At 42.4% G+C, this 20,038-nt stretch overlaps 2 protein-coding genes and 2 pseudogenes across 3 annotated transcripts; 1 reads left to right on the forward strand and 3 right to left on the reverse strand.

The window, feature by feature from the left end:
- Nucleotides 1-4,228: 4,228 nt before the first annotated feature.
- Nucleotides 4,229-7,416, reverse strand: LOC134871859 (tubulin alpha chain). 2 transcript variants are annotated; one of them, XM_063894823.1, is made up of 4 exons: nucleotides 7,160-7,416; nucleotides 5,697-5,919; nucleotides 5,452-5,600; nucleotides 4,229-5,349 (listed from the first exon to the last, which is right to left on the reverse strand). In XM_063894823.1, the coding sequence occupies exons 1-4, from the start codon at nucleotides 7,160-7,162 to the stop codon at nucleotides 4,369-4,371; spliced, it is 1,356 nt and encodes a 451-aa protein (XP_063750893.1). In that variant the 5' UTR covers nucleotides 7,163-7,416; the 3' UTR covers nucleotides 4,229-4,368. The 2 variants fall into 2 exon arrangements, with proteins under 2 accessions (XP_063750893.1, XP_063750883.1); XM_063894813.1 differs by having other exon boundaries at nucleotides 4,229-5,600.
- Nucleotides 7,395-10,354, forward strand: LOC134871866 (tubulin alpha chain-like; annotated as a pseudogene).
- An 852-nt stretch (nucleotides 10,355-11,206) lies between these two features.
- Nucleotides 11,207-14,739, reverse strand: LOC134871861 (tubulin alpha-1C chain-like). The gene is made up of 4 exons (XM_063894838.1): nucleotides 14,585-14,739; nucleotides 13,356-13,578; nucleotides 13,110-13,258; nucleotides 11,207-12,379 (listed from the first exon to the last, which is right to left on the reverse strand). The coding sequence occupies exons 1-4, from the start codon at nucleotides 14,585-14,587 to the stop codon at nucleotides 11,396-11,398; spliced, it is 1,359 nt and encodes a 452-aa protein (XP_063750908.1). The 5' UTR covers nucleotides 14,588-14,739; the 3' UTR covers nucleotides 11,207-11,395.
- An 857-nt stretch (nucleotides 14,740-15,596) lies between these two features.
- Nucleotides 15,597-19,844, reverse strand: LOC134871871 (tubulin alpha chain-like; annotated as a pseudogene).
- Between the last annotated feature and the right edge of the window lie 194 nt (nucleotides 19,845-20,038).

A 20,038-nucleotide genomic window follows, 5' to 3' on the forward strand; every position in this document is an offset into this window, starting at 1 on the left:
ATGATCCAGAAGAGGATTGGGAGAATGTCATATGGTCAGATGAAACCAAAATAGAACTTTTTGGTAAAAACTCAACTCGTCGTGTTTGGAGGAGAAAGAATGCAGAGTTGCATCCAAAGAACACCATACCTACTGTGAAGCATGGGGGTGGAAACATCATGCTGTTTTTCTGCAAAGGGACCAGGACGACTGATCCGTGTAAAGGAAAGAATGAATGGGGCCATGTATCGTGAGATTTTGAGTGAAAACCTCCTTCCATCAGCAAGGGCACTGAAGATGAAGCGTGGCTGGGTCTTTCAGCATGACAATGATCCCAAACACACCGCCAGGGCAACGAAGGAGTGGCTTCGTAAGAAGCATTTCAAGGTCCTGGAGTGGCCTAGCCAGTCTCCAGATCTCAACCCCATAGAAAATCTTTGGAGGGAGTCCGTGTTGCCCAGCGACAGCCCCAAAACATCACTGCTTTAGAGGAGATCTGCATGGAGGAATGGGCCAAAATACCAGCAACAGTGTGTGAAAACCTTGTGAAGACTTACAGAAAACGTTTGACCTCTGTCATTGCCAACAAAGGGTATATAACAAAGTATTGAGATGAACTTTTGTTATTGACCAAATACTTATTTTCCACAATCATTTGAAAATAAATTCTTTAAAAATCCTACAATGTGATTTCCTGGATTTTCTTTTCTCATTTTGTCTCTCATAGTTGAGGTATACCTATGATAGAAATTACAGGCCTCTCTCATCTTTTTAAATGGGAGAACTTGCACAATTGGTGGCTGACTAAATACTTTTTTGCCCCACTGTACATGATGTGGTGATTGAGCGCTTTCTCAAAAAAGACAGACGCATGGACTTTGTTTATAAGTGACGGGTCAGTATGTTACTATTCTCGTCATTTTAGAGTGACCTGCACACTGCACAATGACACAAGTGTAATAGCAGAGGACTTTCTTGCTTTGGCCGGAACAAAGACATTCAATATGTATGTATGTGCTTTTCAATTCTTTACTGAAGGCCCTATCTAAACCCCCACGGTAAGCCACTGATATTGAACCTATATTTGCTTTATATCCCTTGGCGGTGTCTGGTCTCAAGCCCAGGTATAGCATATCAAAGTTAAATGGGATCATGACCCCAGGTATCTTTTCCATAAAGGACTTGATTTGTTTCCAGAAGTTCAGCAGCACAGGACACTGCCAGAACACCTGATAATGATTCGCCTTTTTCTGACCACATGACCTCTGGCTGGAGGGTCTTGAACCTAATCCGAGGATTTTTTCCCAGCCAGATAAGTCTAAAAATTGCCCTGTCCAGATTTAGAAAATGTCCGTTCGGCAGTTCAGCCGGGATGGATTGATAAAAATAAAAGAGTCTTGGGAGAACGTTCATCTTTATAGCTTCCACCCTCTGTGCTAAACTGAGGAAACATCCATCAGGACAGATCAGACCTAATTTTGGTAATTAGGGGGTCATAATTCAGCGATATTATTTTGTCAATATGTTTGGGGATATTCACTTATACCTCATGGTTTCAGCATCCCATTCAACTGTAAACAAATCTCTGATGGGTTAACTAGGGGGTGTGATTTCTGGGTATTTAGTCGATACCTAGATAAACATCCACATCCTGTTAAGGTTGCTAATAAACATGGGAGGGAAGAGCCAGGGCACCCAAGGTATATTAAAATATCATCCGCGAACAAGGCTATTGTTATTGTAATTCCCTGTATTTCCTCACTCTGTTTTGGCCACTGGCTTAACGGCTCTATAAAAATGGCGAAGAGAAGTGGGGACATGGGACATCCCTGCCTACAACCCTGTTCTAATTCAAAGGAGTTAGTTTATGAGCCATTAATCCTAATCTTTGCCGTTTGTCTTTTGCATGGTGTTTCTATTGTCTTAACGGGGTAGTTCAGAATTTTGGACATAGGACCTCATTTCCAGTTTAGCCAGTGTGCTATTTATCAGTGGAGACCGTTTTCAACACCTTTCATCCAGTCCTTCTAGTTGCAGAGTTCGCTGGTGTTAGTCTAGCGCAAGTCAACGGTTTCTGCTAGCCTGCCAATAAAAACAGTCTTACCCACTCCTTATCACGGGTTTGCCTCTGTCTAATAAGACCTGTCTAGATTTATAATATCTGGGAGAAAAGTCTCCAACCTCCTAGCTAATGTGGAGGCAAACAGCTTGTAATCCTGGTTTATTAGGCTGATTGGCCTGTAATTGGAGCAGTTCAATCTGTCCTTCCCTCCCTTGGGTAAAACTGAAACAACTGCTTCCCGCCACGATGGTGGAATTCCCCAATTTAGCAGTACCCAGTTAAATGCATTTAGTAAGGGCGGTGACAACAAGTCCTTAAAGGTTTTCTACCATTCAGCGGTAAACCCGTCTGGGGATTTATTTGTTTTGAGTCTTATTGCGGCCTCTATTTCATCCGCTGTTATATTAGCTTTCAGAGTTGAATTCAGTTCTGTTGTAATTTTAGGAAGCTTGAGTGAGTTAAGTAGAGCGTCCGTCACTATGTCTCCTGCTTTTTGGAGTAGAGGTTTTTATAGTCTTTAATTAGGCCCAAATTGAAAAAGAATAAGAGAAGAATATTTCTCTAATTTGGTCTCAAAATATGTCACCAGCATGTTTTCAGTATCATGCTTTGTATGGCATCGTATAACAAGGCAGGTGGGTATAGAGGCAGGCAGGCTTGCAGATAATGCATACAAAACATAGGAATAGGAATCAATCTTACAATTGGTAATCAGGCAAGAAAATAGACATATACAGTTGAAAGGACTCTCATGAACAAGGGAGGTGTTTGCATACTGAAGCAAGGTTGATGACCACGAGCAAATGGACCCACAAGCTCCACAAACGTCGTCGACTCCACTTTTATTGACAGGTTTATGGAGGAAAGCAGGCCCTCTGACCCGGGGCGTGGTGAAGCAAAGGGCTTCGACACCAATTAGCGCCTCTAAATGTCGTGTCGTATTCATCCCAGCATGGTTGTTTGGACCAGAATAAAGGGTTGCAGAATGAGAGGCTATGCAGGGCCATCTTTATTTTTTGATTCTTCCTCTTGATTTTGCTCTTGTTCTGTGGGTGGAAGTAGGATGAAAATCTAACAGAAACAACACTGCAATATTCCAAGAGGTTAAGTGGGGGATTAGGGTTCAAACACAAAGTCTCAGGGGAGGCCTGGTAATGAAAGGAATTAAGCAGCTTTGTGGAAAATCCCCAACTGAGGGAGGAAGTCTGGTGACAAACTGTAGTAGGTAAGAAGTTAAGGTACTAGTCAGTGACTTTGGCTTTAGGAGTGGACAGAATACCTGTGAAGCCCCTGTGGGTTCATCTGGAGAGGGTGTGGCTGTGCTGTGTCCAGCCTTGATTGCAGTAACTCAGGGCACCTGGGTCCGGTGCCCTGCAGTAACTTAAAGCCTCTCCGCTCCTCTCTGTCTCTCTCTGCTCTTTCCTAAAGGCACCCGGTTTGGTTGAGTATGCTGTTTTACTTTAGTTGCTTTATTTTGTGCACCTCAGCACCCTCACACATACACGTCCACACAACCCTCACCCTGCATTTACACTACTGATTCCACTGACGTCCACACCTCATGCTTTGTTCATTTTGCACTTCTTTAATTTGAATGAAATAAACATCTTTTATTAACCATTGACATGGTGTGTCTTTCCTTTGTTGTGGCCTTTTGAGCCAGGTCATAACAATACCAAAAATAACAGGAATGCCGGGTGCAATGCTTCAATAAAATGTGAGAATCTGATGGTTGTCTTACATGCCAAGGTGAGTAAGGACTGTTGGCGTTAACTGGAGTGGGCACATGCTACTGAAAATATTACATTTAATAAAAATACACCTTTTAGTTTAGTTATAAAGGATTAGGGGGGAATAGTTTTAGTAGATTACATTGTATAAACTGCTGAAACTAAGAATTGTTGGGTTTAGCTTAAAATGAGCCTTTTATTTATAGATAGGTTGTGGCATACACTAATTATTATATGGCCCTGTTGTAACAAAAACAGACCATTCAGCACAAATTGAATGACCATAGATTTACCTAAAACTCTAACCGATTTCAAAGTACAATTTAACCAAAGTGAGGTGTGCATTCCGTAAATCTAATTCCCTTATCTGATCATATAAAATTGAAAAAACTCCAATGTAAACGTTTTTTAATTCTAAACACCAAAAGAAAACAAAGAAACAACACAAACAACTTCATATGTTGTAGGAAATTTATTAAGAACAGAGTCAACAGATTTTTCAGGATCGCTAACTCTGAACAGCCAAACTTGTAATTGATAGTTAAACATTTATTTTTAGAATCAATTGAATCATGTTAACTAATGCCTTTTTGTCCCTCAATATTCCTCTCCCTCTTCCTCTCCCTCACCCTCAATGGAGTCAACTCCAACTTCCTCGTAATCTTTCTCCAGAGCAGCCATGTCCTCTCTGGCCTCAGAGAACTCTCCCTCCTCCATACCCTCCCCCACATACCAGTGCACAAAGGCACGCTTAGCGTACATCAGATCAAACTTGTGGTCAAGCCGAGCCCAGGCCTCTGCAATAGCAGTGGTGTTGCTCAGCATGCACACAGCCCTCTGGACCTTGGCCAGGTCTCCACCAGGAACTACAGTGGGTGGCTGGTAGTTGATGCCCACCTTGAAACCAGTGGGGCACCAGTCCACGAACTGGATGGAGCGCTTGGTTTTGATGGTGGCAATGGCAGCGTTCACATCTTTGGGAACGACATCACCACGATACAAAAGGCAGCAGGCCATGTATTTACCGTGGCGTGGGTCACACTTCACCATCTGATTGGCTGGCTCAAAGCAAGCATTTGTGATTTCTGACACGGTTAACTGCTCATGGTAAGCTTTCTCAGCAGAGATGACAGGGGCATAGGTGGCCAGAGGGAAGTGGATACGGGGATAGGGCACCAAGTTGGTCTGGAACTCTGTCAGATCAACATTGAGGGCGCCATCAAAGCGAAGGGAGGCAGTGATGGAGGACACAATCTGACTGATCAACCTGTTCAGGTTGGTGTAAGAGGGGCGCTCGATATCGAGGTTTCTACGGCAGATATCGTAAATGGCCTCGTTATCAACCATGAAGGCACAGTCAGAGTGCTCCAGGGTGGTGTGGGTGGTCAGGATGGAGTTGTAGGGCTCCACCACAGCGGTGGACACCTGGGGAGCTGGGTAGATGGAGAACTCCAGCTTGGACTTCTTGCCGTAGTCGACGGACAGACGCTCCATCAGCAGGGAGGTGAAACCAGAGCCGGTGCCACCACCAAAGCTGTGGAAAACCAGGAAACCCTGGAGACCGGTGCACTGGTCAGCCTGGAGATAGGGAGAAACAAATAAGAGATAAAAATTCAACAATTCAATTTGATATTTTGAATTTGTTTCGAAATGTTTCTCTCTAATTGTAAAGTTACCCACCAGTTTGCGGATCCGGTCCAGCACGATGTCAATGATCTCCTTGCCGATGGTGTAGTGTCCACGGGCGTAGTTGTTGGCAGCATCCTCCTTGCCAGTGATCAGCTGCTCAGGGTGGAACAGCTGGCGGTAGGTCCCAGTGCGCACCTCATCTATGGGGAATAAGGAGAGTTTAACTGACTGATTAAAAACCCCACACACAAGCAGCAACTATGATGTTTTTGTAATTTATATTTATTATAAATTACCGATGACTGTGGGCTCCAGGTCCACAAACACTGCCCTGGGGACGTGCTTTCCAGCTCCAGTCTCACTGAAGAAGGTGTTGAACGAGTCGTCTCCTCCTCCCAGAGTCTTGTCACTGGGCATCTGTCCGTCAGGCTGGATCCCATGTTCCAGGCAGTAAAGCTCCCAGCAGGCATTGCCAATCTGGACTCCAGCCTGACCGACGTGGATAGAGATGCACTCACGCTGTAGGGCGGAGAGGGAAGATTTGGATTACATAATTTATTCAATTTGAAAAACTGTATATCTTTTAAAAAAATGAAATTGTGCAACTGATTTCATTTTTGGAAAACTGTAACTTGCCTAATACATATATTTCATTGTGATTGCCTTAAAAAGATTAACTGCAAAATGGCAGTGCATCGGAGACCGGTTTCAATTAATTATCCACACCATGCATGAAAACGCCTGTACAATTTTTAATAATATAAAATCTGTTGTCTATAATTCATTTTACAGTAACACATTGCAATTTTTGACACTTGCTGATCCCTTGTGGTTCCCAACCGCTTTGTCTTGTTTACACCTTGAGCTGGTCGTCATTCTATATATCCCCATTGCATACATTTGTTCTTGTGTTAAACCCTTTGTAATCGTTTTCAACCCAACTGCTCCTTAAATAAAAATCACTTGTATAACTCACCCACAATACAAATGCATTTAAACTTGACATTTACACTTATTGTCAGTGATAAATGAATAATATTGAGACTCACTTCGAGCAATTTAAACATCTTTTGTTAAGACTACAGCTTTTATTGAGACACTGGGGCTTGCTTGTCTTTCATAAGCTTAGGGGCAGGACATCAGGCTTATGAAAAATATTTATTTAAAAATGTTTCTTGGTGTGAAAATACAGTATATTGCAATCCTTAATCTTTCTACCTACCCCCTGCAATACCCTGAAGTAACCCTAGGGGTTCCCGTACCCCGCCCCGTTTGGGAAACACCTACAGGACCTTGTATATTAGGTGCAGATTTACCGCGAGAGAAAGAATGAGAAAGAGACGCGATGATTTAAGTCAGACGTGTTGCAGTGTGTTCATTTATTTTACTTTAAATGCGACTGTGTTTAAATCATCCACTGGGAATAGCAGCCTCCCTTTAATTTACAGTTGTTTTACAGACAAAAAATAATTATTTTAGAGCTGTTTTTATTTCTACAGGAGGGATGTATAATTGAACAAAAACGCTTCATGAAAATTAAAGCAAAAACAGGTTTTATAAGAACAAGCAGGTAGGATTGCACTGCAGGAATGAAGAATTTCTATTATGCATGCATCTTTTTTGTTGTCTCGAAGCAGCCATATTAACAATGCACAACCCTAATTAACTACAGTAGAGTGCAGAGGATGGCGACAGAGAACTATATCCTTTACTCCTCTTCTATTCACAGACAATAAATAAATAATAAATATACACTTACCATGATTGCTTGTCAATATTATGCAATGTAATGAGACAAGCCGGAGCAGTGTGTGCGTCTGAGGGGTGCAGTGTCTGAGGCAGATCTGGTGATGCACCAAACTAAATACTCTGCCTCTGCAGGAGAACAGGTGAATTGCGCCAACAAATGAAAACCCCTCCTTTTTCTGCCGCAGTAACTGTTTCACATCCAGACAGCGAACTAAAATGCTGTAACTGGCACATGATGCTGTGACATTTGAAAATGTATTGATTATTTGTGTCCGAGGTTTATTTTCCATTAAAGGAATTCACGTCATCTTATTTGCTTTGGATGTGAAATGGTTACTGCGGCAGGAGGAGGAGGAGTTTTCATTTTTTGGCGCACTTCACCTGCTCTCCTATAGAGGCAGAGTGCGAGTGGTCCAGCAGCAGATCCTTTTCAGACACAGACACAGAGACCACACTCCTCAGGCTTGTCTCATTACATTGCATAATAAAGACGAGCAATCATGGTGAGTATCCTTTTAGGTATTTTATTTTCATTGGTAATGGTTGAGAGTGCACGTTTATCAGAGAAAAGGATGTAAATCGTAAAATATGTATATGACGTCACCCTTTCTTCCCCTTTGCTGTAGTGGGTGATGGCTGTATATTGTGCGATAGTCAATATGGCTCCTGCTATGCAAATGAAGCTGTAGCTATCTTTCAAATGCTTGATGAAAATGTAGCCTCATGCATTTTTGCAGTGCAAGCCAATATCTAATCCTCAGCTTCACTAGTTTTGCAAATATACTTTTAGTAGTTTGTAATTTAGATTTTAAGACCTTTTTTCCTTTTTATAAAAAATACAATTGGATGCACCTTGCTCTAAAGATGATTGTATTTTCTTTGTTAAATTATACATCCCAGTGAAAATATCATGTAGATCAAATAAAAAGCATCTCTTGTTTCATATTTTCTGTAAAAAAATATCTGAAAATGTGTGGGAGACTTCCATTTCCAGTGGATGAGTACGCCGTTTTAATTTTGTTTAAAGGGACAGCACTCTGCAACATGCCTGACCTACATAATCCTCTCTCTTTCAGTCATTCTGCATGCAATGCACCTGTTCTGTGTGGGAGCAGTGAAACATTGAAAATGCTTGTTATCCTGTAAAATTAATTGTAGACTGAACCTCAAAACAGACATGCTGTCACAGGGACAGTAAATGCTTGTCATGCAGGATGGGGAGAATGGATTGAAACAGCCTCTCGTGCGCTGCCATTTTGCAGTTTGCTGTCTGACCAAAAAAACGTTCTGTTGTTGAATAACTTGGCTGCCTGGTTTGAATGGCTCACTGGTAGGAAGTCTAGCTACATCACTTATGTGTGCCTGGCTCTTTTAATTAAAAATTAAAGCAGTTTGTGAAAATGTATTCTTAAAAAATGCTCTTTTTAAGTGCAAGATTTAAGATGAAATAAATTCTGTAATCCAAATCTTCTTTCTCTGTCCTACAGCGTGAGTGCATCTCTATCCACGTCGGTCAGGCTGGAGTCCAGATTGGCAATGCCTGCTGGGAGCTTTACTGCCTGGAGCATGGGATCCAGCCGGACGGACAGATGCCCAGTGACAAGACTCTGGGAGGAGGAGACGACTCCTTCAACACCTTCTTCAGTGAGACTGGAGCTGGAAAGCACGTCCCCAGGGCAGTGTTTGTGGACCTGGAGCCCACTGTTATTGGTAAGTGTGTCATCACTGGGGCTGAAATTGATTTAGGCAAGTTAAAAGCGTAAATTGTTAGCCAAAATGACTCAATGTCTGTTTTGATCTTTTTAGATGAGGTACGCACTGGGATCTACCGCCAGCTGTTCCACCCTGAGCAGCTGATCACTGGCAAGGAGGATGCTGCCAACAACTACGCACGTGGACACTACACCATCGGCAAGGAGATCATTGACCTGGTGCTGGACCGGATCCGCAAACTGGTGGGTATATAAATAAGCAAAGGGTTTTATTCTTAATATTGATTACAAACTAAATTGCATAACTGTATCTCTAATGTGATCATTGTCTCACCCTCTGTTTTCAGTCTGACCAGTGCACCGGTCTCCAGGGTTTCCTGGTTTTCCACAGCTTCGGAGGTGGCACCGGCTCTGGTTTCACCTCCCTGCTGATGGAGCGTCTGTCCGTCGACTACGGCAAGAAGTCCAAGCTGGAGTTCTCCATCTATCCAGCTCCCCAGGTGTCCACCGCTGTGGTGGAGCCCTACAACTCCATCCTGACCACCCACACCACCCTGGAGCACTCTGACTGCGCCTTCATGGTTGATAACGAGGCCATTTATGATATCTGCCGTAGAAACCTCGATATCGAGCGCCCCTCTTACACCAACCTGAACAGGTTGATCAGTCAGATTGTGTCCTCCATCACTGCCTCCCTTCGCTTTGATGGTGCCCTCAATGTTGATCTGACAGAGTTCCAGACCAACTTGGTGCCCTATCCCCGTATCCACTTCCCTCTGGCCACCTATGCCCCTGTCATCTCTGCTGAGAAAGCTTACCATGAGCAGTTAACCGTGTCAGAAATCACCAATGCCTGCTTTGAGCCAGCCAATCAGCTGGTGAAGTGTGACCCACGCCACGGTAAATACATGGCCTGCTGCCTTTTGTATCGTGGTGATGTCGTTCCCAAAGATGTGAACGCTGCCATTGCCACCATCAAAACCAAGCGCTCCATCCAGTTTGTGGACTGGTGCCCCACTGGTTTCAAGTGGGCATCAACTACCAGCCACCCACTGTAGTTCCTGGTGGAGACCTGGCCAAGGTCCAGAGGGCTGTGTGCATGCTGAGCAACACCACTGCTATTGCAGAGGCCTGGGCTCGGCTTGACCACAAGTTTGATCTGATGTACGCTAAGCGTGCCTTTGTGCACTGGTATGTGGGTGAGGGTATGGAGGAGGGAGAGTTCTCTGAGGCCAGAGAGGACATGGCCGCTCTGGAGAAAGATTACGAGGAGGTTGGAGTTGACTCCATTGAGGGTGAGGGAGAGGAAGAGGGAGAAGAATAGGCCTAAAAATTAAACCCCCTTGAAAGTTTCATTCCTTACCAACATACAGAAGCCCAAAATCTTGCCTTTGTACTAGAAATGTATCGTGTTTCTATTCCAAATGTGTCACTGTAGTTGCAAAAATAGTCATAGGATGGTTTATGGAGTGTAAATAAACTTGGGAAAAGTACATGTGTCTTTGTATTGTTTTTCATATTTCACTTATCTCTTTCAGGATGTTTCTTACAAAACAAGTTACCATGGTGTAACATTAGAAGTGTTGTCCACTGGCTTGTGAACATTTACATTTCACCATTATTGCCATTATTTTTGGGCTGGTAAATTCTGCTGATTTATTTTTATATTTATTGCTATACATTTTACTTCATGATTACGTAGCTTTGTGCAATTATTTGTATCTATCAAACTTAGAATAAAGCATTCGTGGTCACCAACAAGCTACTGCAAGATTTGCAATACTTTCAAGATTCCCCTAAATGAATGCACACTACCACTGATCCCAGCTTAATTTAGATAAACATAATGGTGAGGTTTGTGTTCAAAGACTTATTTCAGAGTTAATTAATGGTTTGCAATTTAAGAGGACAGTGTGGAAGTGAAAGGCTCTTCAGAACTCATGTTTCCAGTTATCTGGAGACCCCTAGTGGCAGAGTTATGTGAAAATCTAGGTCAAAAGTAGGTGTGGTAACTGGGTCTGTAAGAAAATATTGAACAATTCCAGCCTGCAGCCTAATTCATTTATGCTACGCAGGACAAAGGGAAAAAACAAACAGTAGTTTGACATTTGAGCTCCAAGCATCATTGACATTAAATGTTTTTCTAAAATGCTCTTTTATCTATAGTTAATATACACACACCAGTTTACTTGTTTTATTTGATAAGCTCAACAGCTTTAATGAAATAGATTAACTGGTAAAATTGTATAACATTCAAAAAAGATATATAAGCACTATGATATATTGCAGTCCCAGTTGAGTTCTCCACAAAACAAAACATACTAGGTTAATAAAAAAAAAGAGGCTTGAATACATTTTAATTTATTAACGTGACATTATATTACCAGAGATTACAGAATGCTTTAAACACAAGTGAAAAAAAAACCAATCGTAATTGCTCGATGTGCCCTGTGGAGTTTTGTAAATAAGAGAGCAAACAATAGTACTGTCAATTAACAATCTTTATTTTTAGGGTCAATTAAAGTATAGATTATTTAATACTCCTCTCCTTCCTCATCCTCCTCCTCATCTCCCAGACTATCAGCTCCAACCTCTTCGTAATCTTTCTCCAGAGCGGCCATGTTCTCTCTGGCCTCAGAGAACTCTCCCTCCTCCATACCCTCCCCCACATACCAGTGCACAAAGGCACGCTTAGCGTACATCAGATCAAACTTGTGGTCAAGCCGAGCCCAGGCCTCTGCAATAGCAGTGGTGTTGCTCAGCATGCACACAGCCCTCTGGACCTTGGCCAGGTCTCCACCAGGAACTACAGTGGGTGGCTGGTAGTTGATGCCCACCTTGAAACCAGTGGGGCACCAGTCTACGAACTGGATGGAGCGCTTGGTTTTGATGGTGGCAATGGCAGCGTTCACATCTTTGGGAACGACATCACCACGATACAAAAGGCAGCAGGCCATGTATTTACCGTGGCGTGGGTCACACTTCACCAGCTGATTGGCTGGCTCAAAGCAGGCGTTAGTGATCTCTGACACGGTTAACTGCTCATGGTAAGCTTTCTCAGCAGAGATGACAGGGGCATAGGTTGCCAGAGGGAAGTGGATTCGGGGATAGGGCACCAAGTTGGTCTGGAACTCTGTCAGATCAACATTGAGGGCACCATCAAAGCGAAGGGAGGCAGTGATGGAGGACACAATCTGACTGATCAACCTGTTCAGGTTGCTGTAAGAGGGGCGCTCGATATCAAGGTTTCTACGGCAGATATCGTAAATGGCCTCGTTATCAACCATGAAGGCACAGTCAGAGTGCTCCAGGGTGGTGTGGGTGGTGAGGATGGCGTTGTAGGGCTCCACCACAGCGGTGGACACCTGGGGAGCTGGGTAGATGGAGAACTCCAGCTTGGACTTCTTGCCGTAGTCGAGGGACAGACGTTCCATCAGCAGGGAGGTGAAACCAGAGCCGGTGCCACCTCCGAAGCTGTGGAAAACCAGGAAACCCTGGAGACCAGTGCACTGGTCAGACTGAAAACAGAGGGAGAGACAATCACCACAACAGGTTGAGCATATAAAAGAAAAGTATACAATTCTACGAACTAATCTGACAGTGAAATATAAAAGCTAGGTGGTCTCCTGTGACAAAAGTGGTTCCCAATCTCAAAATTCTGACTATTTTTTTAACAAATTCTGACTCTTTTCTGCCAATCGACCTTTGTCTCCCTCCTTGCAGTGAGAGTTATTATGAACTGTTCACATGAGCTCAAGTCTGCAGTCAGACCAGCTCATATGTTCTGGTTCTTCTCGTAGCTCCTCATAGCAGAGCATCTACGCCACAAGACTCTACAGAGTTATTAAAAAATGTCCTGTCATCCTGCAGTCACTAATAGAGGATGCTGTAAAACTCAGTGTAGCTGAGAATGGTCTCTGATAAAACTCAGTGTTTACAATGCTGCTTTTTCTCAGATTTCTGAAAATCTCAAAGTCTGGATTTTTTTTCTCAAAATCTGGACTGAAATTCTGACTTATAAACTAAATCTCAAAATATTAATGTTTTCCTCAAAACTCTGAGTTTTTCTGAAACTGTGGAACTTTGCTCAAAATCTTTAGAACGTTACCTTTTTCCTGTTAATTCTGACTTTATGACAATCTACAAAATCAGGTTCATATTTTTGTTCCTTGAAATGGTAAATGTAACCAATGTCCTAGGCTTCCAGTATTATTAGGAAGGAAACTACCCTGCTCTAAATGTACCCACCAGTTTGCGGATCCTGTCCATCACCGTTTCAATTAGTTCTTTGCCGATGGTGTAGTGTCCACGGGCGTAGTTGTTGGCAGCATCCTCCTTGCCAGTGATCAGCTGCTCAGGGTGGAACAGCTGGCGGTACGTCCCAGTGCGCACCTCATCTAAAAAAAAAAGGGATTGAAAATCAGAAATTCCTTCAAGGTTTGACTTTCTGAAACAAAAAGAGTAAACTATGACATTCTAATTAACTGAGATTACCGATGACAGTGGGCTCCAGGTCCAAAAAAACTGCCCTGGGGACGTGCTTTCCAGCTCCAGTCTCACTGAAGAAGGTGTTGAAGGAGTCGTCTCCTCCTCCAATTGTCTTGTCTGTGGGCATCTGTCCGTCCGGCTGGATCCCATGCTCCAGGCAGTAAAGCTCCCAGCAGGAATTGCCCATCTGGACTCCAGCCTGACCGACGTGGATAGAGATGCACTCCCTCTGGAGGAACACAGCAACGTGTAAAATGTTATAGTCAATATCACACACCTATAAGTGTTCCCATGTACTAGAAGATGCTTGAGATCACCACATTTTAAAGACAGCACAATGTCCAAAGGCATGGGGGGGTTAAAATGAAAGGATCCTTTGTGAAGGACAGATACAACATCATGACCAAGTCAGTTGACACATGTTGCACATTTATTTACACCCATGAAAGGAATCAGTTTATCAAGACAAACACATAACCGATTGTCTGTGCATAAAATAGGATTAAGGCAGAACAGGATCCAAAGGCTTTATTGTCATGTGCACAACAGCGTACTTGTTGGCAATGAAAATCCTAAATCCCACACTCCTTTAACAATGTACTTCACGCAAAGTATACTTAAGATATGAGAAATTAAATAGTACAAGTGAAATATTGATGCAAGTATCCATGAAATAAAGCATACACCCAACAATATTTTCATGTGGAGATTCTATTACATTCAATATGTTGACAGGGACCTCATTTTAGTTTACCTACAAGACAGAGCTGTGGTCATATTGTTCACACACATGCAGCTTTTAAACCCAGTAGAATAATATGTATAAAAACAACATAAAGTACGAGATCTTTCATTTCTTTGGGAGACCCAGGGGTGGCACTGTGGCAGCCAGGCCCGCTTAAATACGCAGTAAAGCTGGAGTGTGACCAGAATACCCAATACTCAAACTGGGTCATTGTGCACACTGCAAAGTCAGCAAAGGATTAAAAAAAACGCAAGTTAAAAAGCTCCTCTTGATTAAACAAACACACAGATAACCTTGACTAAAGTCACATTTAAAACGTTGGTACACCTTTGTGAGTAGACCTTTCATAGGAGGCAATGTAAGCTGATGTTAAAACTTCTACACTTAGCTTGTGCCATCAATATCAATTGATTGCAAATATAATTAATGACACATGCTCTATGTGGCAGATTTAATTTCACATACAACTTTTTTGATGTTCCACACTCACCATGTTTCCTGTTGCTATGTGTAGAGGGCTGGAAATCAGGATAGAGAGACTGGTTTAACTCTCACAGCTGAGCTTCAAGGAGTGCTGTGTAAGATGCTAGCAGTAGTTTGGCTATGAGAGGCATGTTCTACAAAAGCAACAAGGAGGGGAGAGCAGATGGATCTGATTGGTCAAAAGTCACAAGAGCTTCTTTCTTATTGGTTAAAGGAAAACCTTGATTTTTCTTGCAGGTGTTACAGATAACATTAACGATGAAGCTCGACGATAATGTAGACACGAGTTCTGTCGTGCTTTGGAGCAATGGAAAATAATACTCAGGAACAAGACCATTCATCTTAAAGTTGTTGTCCAGACTTTATTGAACCTTCGAGATATGACATTTGATCAATTCTGTCTTAACCTTTAATATTGTTGCTTAAAAATGTTTTTTTTTTTTATTTTATTTTTTTTAAAAGGTGCTCATGGTGCAGAATAGTCCATTTTATAACACTGAATGATAAAGACACATGCAATCATTTGCTTGTTATTAAAGTTTAAATGACACCATGTGAATTAATCTACAACACATCATATATTTTACATTGTGTTAATCATTTCAATCTGTCGAGTAACTAAAAAATTGCAATACTTTACTCTAAATAGAAGTATGAATATATATAATAAAGGACTAATTGTTCAAGTATGTACACTTCTTTTTTGAATTCTGATTTTAAACGCTTCTTAGGTAAATTTAGGGAAGGGCAGATGGACATTAAAAGCTGAAAAGGATATATTGAAATAATGTTATGCTGTAAAAGTAATTTAGATTAGTTTGCCAGTGCTAGTTCTGTTGAAAAACGTCTGTCGAACACTTGCCTAAACCCCACACTCCCAAGTAACTAAAATAAGCAAGATCTTCATTATGAAAACTATTTAGAATGACGTGACCATTACATATATTGTATTCAGTATTTTAGGCAGATCATTAGTTTAGGAGTACAGTGAGTAAAATAACAAGAGAGCAAACATCAAGTTCAGTTAAACAGATTTTATTTTCTCAACATTGATATAAAGGCACAGAGATCAATAAAGGGGAATGTTTGACTGTCTAATATTCCTCTCCTTCCCCATCATCTTCCCCCAGACTATCAGCTCCAACCTCCTCGTAATCTTTCTCCAGAGCGGCCATGTCCTCTCTGGCCTCAGAGAACTCTCCCTCCTCCATACCCTCACCCACATACCAGTGCACAAAGGCACGTTTAGCGTACATCAGATCAAACTTGTGGTCAAGCCGAGCCCAGGCCTCTGCAATAGCAGTGGTGTTGCTCAGCATGCACACAGCCCTCTGGACCTTGGCCAGGTCTCCACCAGGAACTACAGTGGGTGGCTGGTAGTTGATGCCCACCTTGAAACCAGTGGGGCACCAGTCTACGAACTGGATGGAGCGCTTGGTTTTGATAGTGGCAATGGCAGCGTTCACATCTTTGGGAACGACATCACCACGATACAAAAGGCAGCAGGCCATGTATTTACCGTGGCGAGGGTCACACTTCACCAGCTGATTGGCTGGCTCAAAGCAGGCATTGGTAATTTCTGAGACTGAGAGCTGCTCATGGTAAGCTTTCTCAGCAGAGATGACAGGGGCATAGGTGGCCAGAGGGAAGTGGATACGGGGATAGGGCACCAAGTTGGTCTGGAACTCTGTCAGATCAACATTGAGGGCACCATCAAAGCGAAGGGAGGCAGTGATGGAGGACACAATCTGACTGATCAACCTGTTCAGGTTGGTGTAAGAGGGGCGCTCGATATCAAGGTTTCTACGGCAAATATCGTAGATGGCCTCGTTATCAACCATGAAGGCGCAGTCAGAGTGCTCCAGGGTGGTGTGGGTGGTGAGGATGGAGTTGTAGGGCTCCACCACAGCGGTGGACACCTGGGGAGCTGGGTATACGGAGAACTCCAGCTTGGACTTCTTGCCGTAGTCGACGGACAGACGCTCCATCAGCAGGGAGGTGAAACCAGAGCCGGTGCCACCACCGAAGCTGTGGAAAACCAGGAAACCCTGGAGACCAGGTGCACTGGTCAGACTGAAAACAGAGGGAGAGACAATGATCTCATTAGAGATACAGTTACACATTACACATCTTTTTGATTAACTCTGAAACAAAGAGAATGAAAAGTGCTAAAGTTTAGAGTATAAAGAACATCTGGAAACACAGTTCAACTTCTTCCCAGTTGTGTCAGAGACAATGGTAATGTTTGAAGCTTGTGAGGCATTGTTCATCATCCTGGCAAAGCTTTCTCGTGGCCCTCAAGGAAAATGTGCCTGAGGGCCATGTATTAAGAGTGCAACATACCCCGGAAGCTCTACAACAGTGGTTATTAACTTAGGTAATCAAGCCAGGGTCCCTCTCTTGCGTTGAAAGCAGTCACATGAAAAAGCTATTGCATTTGCTGCACATGACTAATCAAAATGGTTCCAGATGTGTAGTATAGGTTCAAATGAAGGCAGAGTTTGAAGATGGGTGTAGTCAGAACAAGGGTGCAGGAGTTGGAGTATACGTTTAAATTCCTTTTATGTGACAACCATCTTGGCAATAAAACTGATTTATATAATTTAATATACCCACCAGTTTGCGGATCCTGTCCATCACCAGGTCAATGATCTCCTTGCCGATGGTGTAGTGTCCACGGGCGTAGTTGTTGGCAGCATCCTCCTTGCCAGTGATCAGCTGCTCAGGGTGGAACAGCTGGCGGTAGGTCCCAGTGCGCACCTCATCTGAAAAAGGGGAAGAATCATAAATGTATGGGTTTGACTAAGAGGTGGAAAAATCTAAACAGACTCAACATCTTTGCTTGCTTGTAGTGAGAGTTTACCGATGACAGTGGGCTCCAGGTCCACAAACACTGCTCTCGGGACGTGCTTTCCAGCTCCAGTCTCACTGAAGAAGGTGTTGAACGAGTCGTCTCCTCCTCCAACTGTCTTGTCTGTGGGCATCTGTCCGTCCGGCTGGATCCCATGCTCCAGGCAGTAAAGCTCCCAGCAGGAATTGCCCATCTGGACTCCAGCCTGACCGACGTGGATAGAGATGCACTCCCTCTGGAGGAACACAGCAACGTGTAAAATGTTATAGTAAATATCACACACCTTTAAGTGTTCCCATGTCCTATAAGATGCTTGAGATCACCACAAAGACAGCACAATGACCAAAGGCATGGGGGGACACACACATTATTTACACCCATAAAGGAATCAGTTTATCAAGACAAACACATAACCAATTGTCTGTGCATAAAATATGATTAAGGCAGAACAGGATCCAAAGGCTTTATTGTCATGTGCACAACAGCGTACTTGTTGGCAATGAAAATCCTAAATCCCACACTCCTTTAACAATGTACTTCACGCAAAGTATACTTAAGATATGAGAAATTAAATAGTGCATGTGAGATATTGATGCAAGTATACAAGAAATAAAACATACACCCAACAATATTTTCATGTGGAGATTCTATTACATTCAATATCTTGACAGGGACATCATTTTAGTTCACCTACAAGACAGAGCTGTGGTCATATTGTTCACACACATGCAGCTTTTAAACCCAGTAGAATAATATGTTTAAAAACAACATATTAAAGTGTGAGATCTTTCATTTCTTTGGGAGACCCAGGGGTGGCACTGTAGCAGCCAGGCCTGCTTAAATACGCAGTAAAGCTGGAGTGTGACCAGAATACCCAATACACAAACTGGGTCATTGGGCACACTGCAAAGTCAGCAAAGGATTAAAAAAAAAAGCCTGAAAAAAAGGGTCATTCCAGAGTTGGAGGACAATTTGACATGAATCCTTTATTTTCTATTATGTATTTTATAAAAACAGGTAGTAAAGCGTCACAAAAAGTGATTTGGCCAGCTCAGGCCTCAATGGTACAGTTTCTGTTAGATATTTTATTTGTGGCGTCTCAACAGCGCTCAATGGGGGCTAGAACTTTGAAATCAATAGCAATCAACTTTAAACAGAAAAGGGAATTCACAATCTGGGGAAATCTTAACACATGTAGATTATGCTAAATTAATATATTGTACTACTATTGCGCAACACTGTTTGTCATTTCCGATTGGTTGATTGAATTACAGTAACAGGGTTGCAAATCAATGCTTATTTTAGCTTTATCATTTAGGAATTCATGCTAGCTGCAGAATGTAATGCTACTTTCAAGGCAAGGACACACTTAGTTATGAACCTAAAGAAAGCTAACTTGGAATGTAATTGGTCCTATTGTGATGATATGAGTAACAGGGTTGAGCGGGTGAGAGTGCCACACTTGTTCTAGACTGAAAGAATACGATAAATAGGAAAAATAAAAGAGAGGACTGAGCTTTGGTCTACCCATGGCAGTAGCACGTGGCTTGATAATGTTATTTCTGTGTTTCATTTGACTTACAGTTTTTTCACTTCCTCTGCCAAGTGTTAATTGGTTTGGGTAACAGGGTTTGGGTAACAGGGTTTGCGCCCATGTTGAGGGACATACCTTCAGTGCAAAAATACTGATATTTAAAATAGGTTGATTTAACAAATACAATAGAGATCTATCAACAGATGAATAATTTTAGAAAGATAAAAATAGCCTATTTTAAATGTTATATTTGGCATGCAAATCCATTACCAAGAAGTTGGGACATACTTAGGGGGGTGTTTCTGACCTATTTTAGATAATATTTTGGAATCACTTTTTCTACAACTTTATGTCCATCTTGTCTCAGGACCAGTATATTTTACACAACAAGTGCATGTTTTAGTATTTTGGGCATGGATTATTTGAATTTCAACATGAGGGGGGGGACCTAAAATGTCCTCCAATTCTGGAATGACCCAAAACGCAAGTTAAAAAGCTCCTCTTGATTTACAAACACACAGATACCCTTAACTAAAGTCACATTTAAAACTTTGGTACACACCTTTGTGAGTAGACCTTTCATAGGAGGCAATGTAAGCTGATGTTAAAACTTCTACACTTAGCTTGTGCCATCAATATCAATTGATTGCAATTATAATGAATGACACATGCTCTATGTGGCAGATTTAATTTCACATACAACTTTTTTTATGTTCCACACTCACCATGTTTCCTGTTGCTATGTGTAGAGGGCTGGAAATCAGGATAGAGAGACTGGTTTAACTCTCACAGCTGAGCTTCAAGGAGTGCTGTGTAAGATGCTAGCAGTAGTTTGGCTATGAGAGGCATGTTCTACAAAAGTAACAAGGAGGGGAGAGCAGATGGATCTGATTGGTCAAAAGTCACAAGAGCTTCTTTCTATTGGTTAAAGGAAAACCTTGATTTTTCTCGCAGGTGTTACAGATAACATTAACGATGAAGCTCGACGATAATGTAGACACGAGTTCTGTCGTGCTTTGGAGCAATGGAAAATAATACTCAGGAGAAACACCATTCATCTTAATGTAATGGCCAAG

The sequence above is a fragment of the Eleginops maclovinus genome, chromosome 1 (assembly GCF_036324505.1).
Source record: "Eleginops maclovinus isolate JMC-PN-2008 ecotype Puerto Natales chromosome 1, JC_Emac_rtc_rv5, whole genome shotgun sequence".
In the NCBI taxonomy this organism is placed as follows: domain Eukaryota; kingdom Metazoa; phylum Chordata; class Actinopteri; order Perciformes; family Eleginopidae; genus Eleginops; species Eleginops maclovinus.

What these genes read in the sequence shown, in the direction of transcription:
- LOC134871861 (XM_063894838.1), bottom strand. An exon ending in CCTGGAGCCCACTGTCATCG is followed by an intron (nt 13,259 to 13,355) that starts GTAATCTCAGTT and finishes TTTTTTTTTTAG; the next exon opens with ATGAGGTGCGCACTGGGACG. An exon ending in TGGACAGGATCCGCAAACTG is followed by an intron (nt 12,380 to 13,109) that starts GTGGGTACATTT and finishes CTCTGTTTTCAG; the next exon opens with TCTGACCAGTGCACTGGTCT.
- LOC134871859 (XM_063894813.1), bottom strand. An exon ending in CCTGGAGCCCACAGTCATCG is followed by an intron (nt 5,601 to 5,696) that starts GTAATTTATAAT and finishes TATTCCCCATAG; the next exon opens with ATGAGGTGCGCACTGGGACC.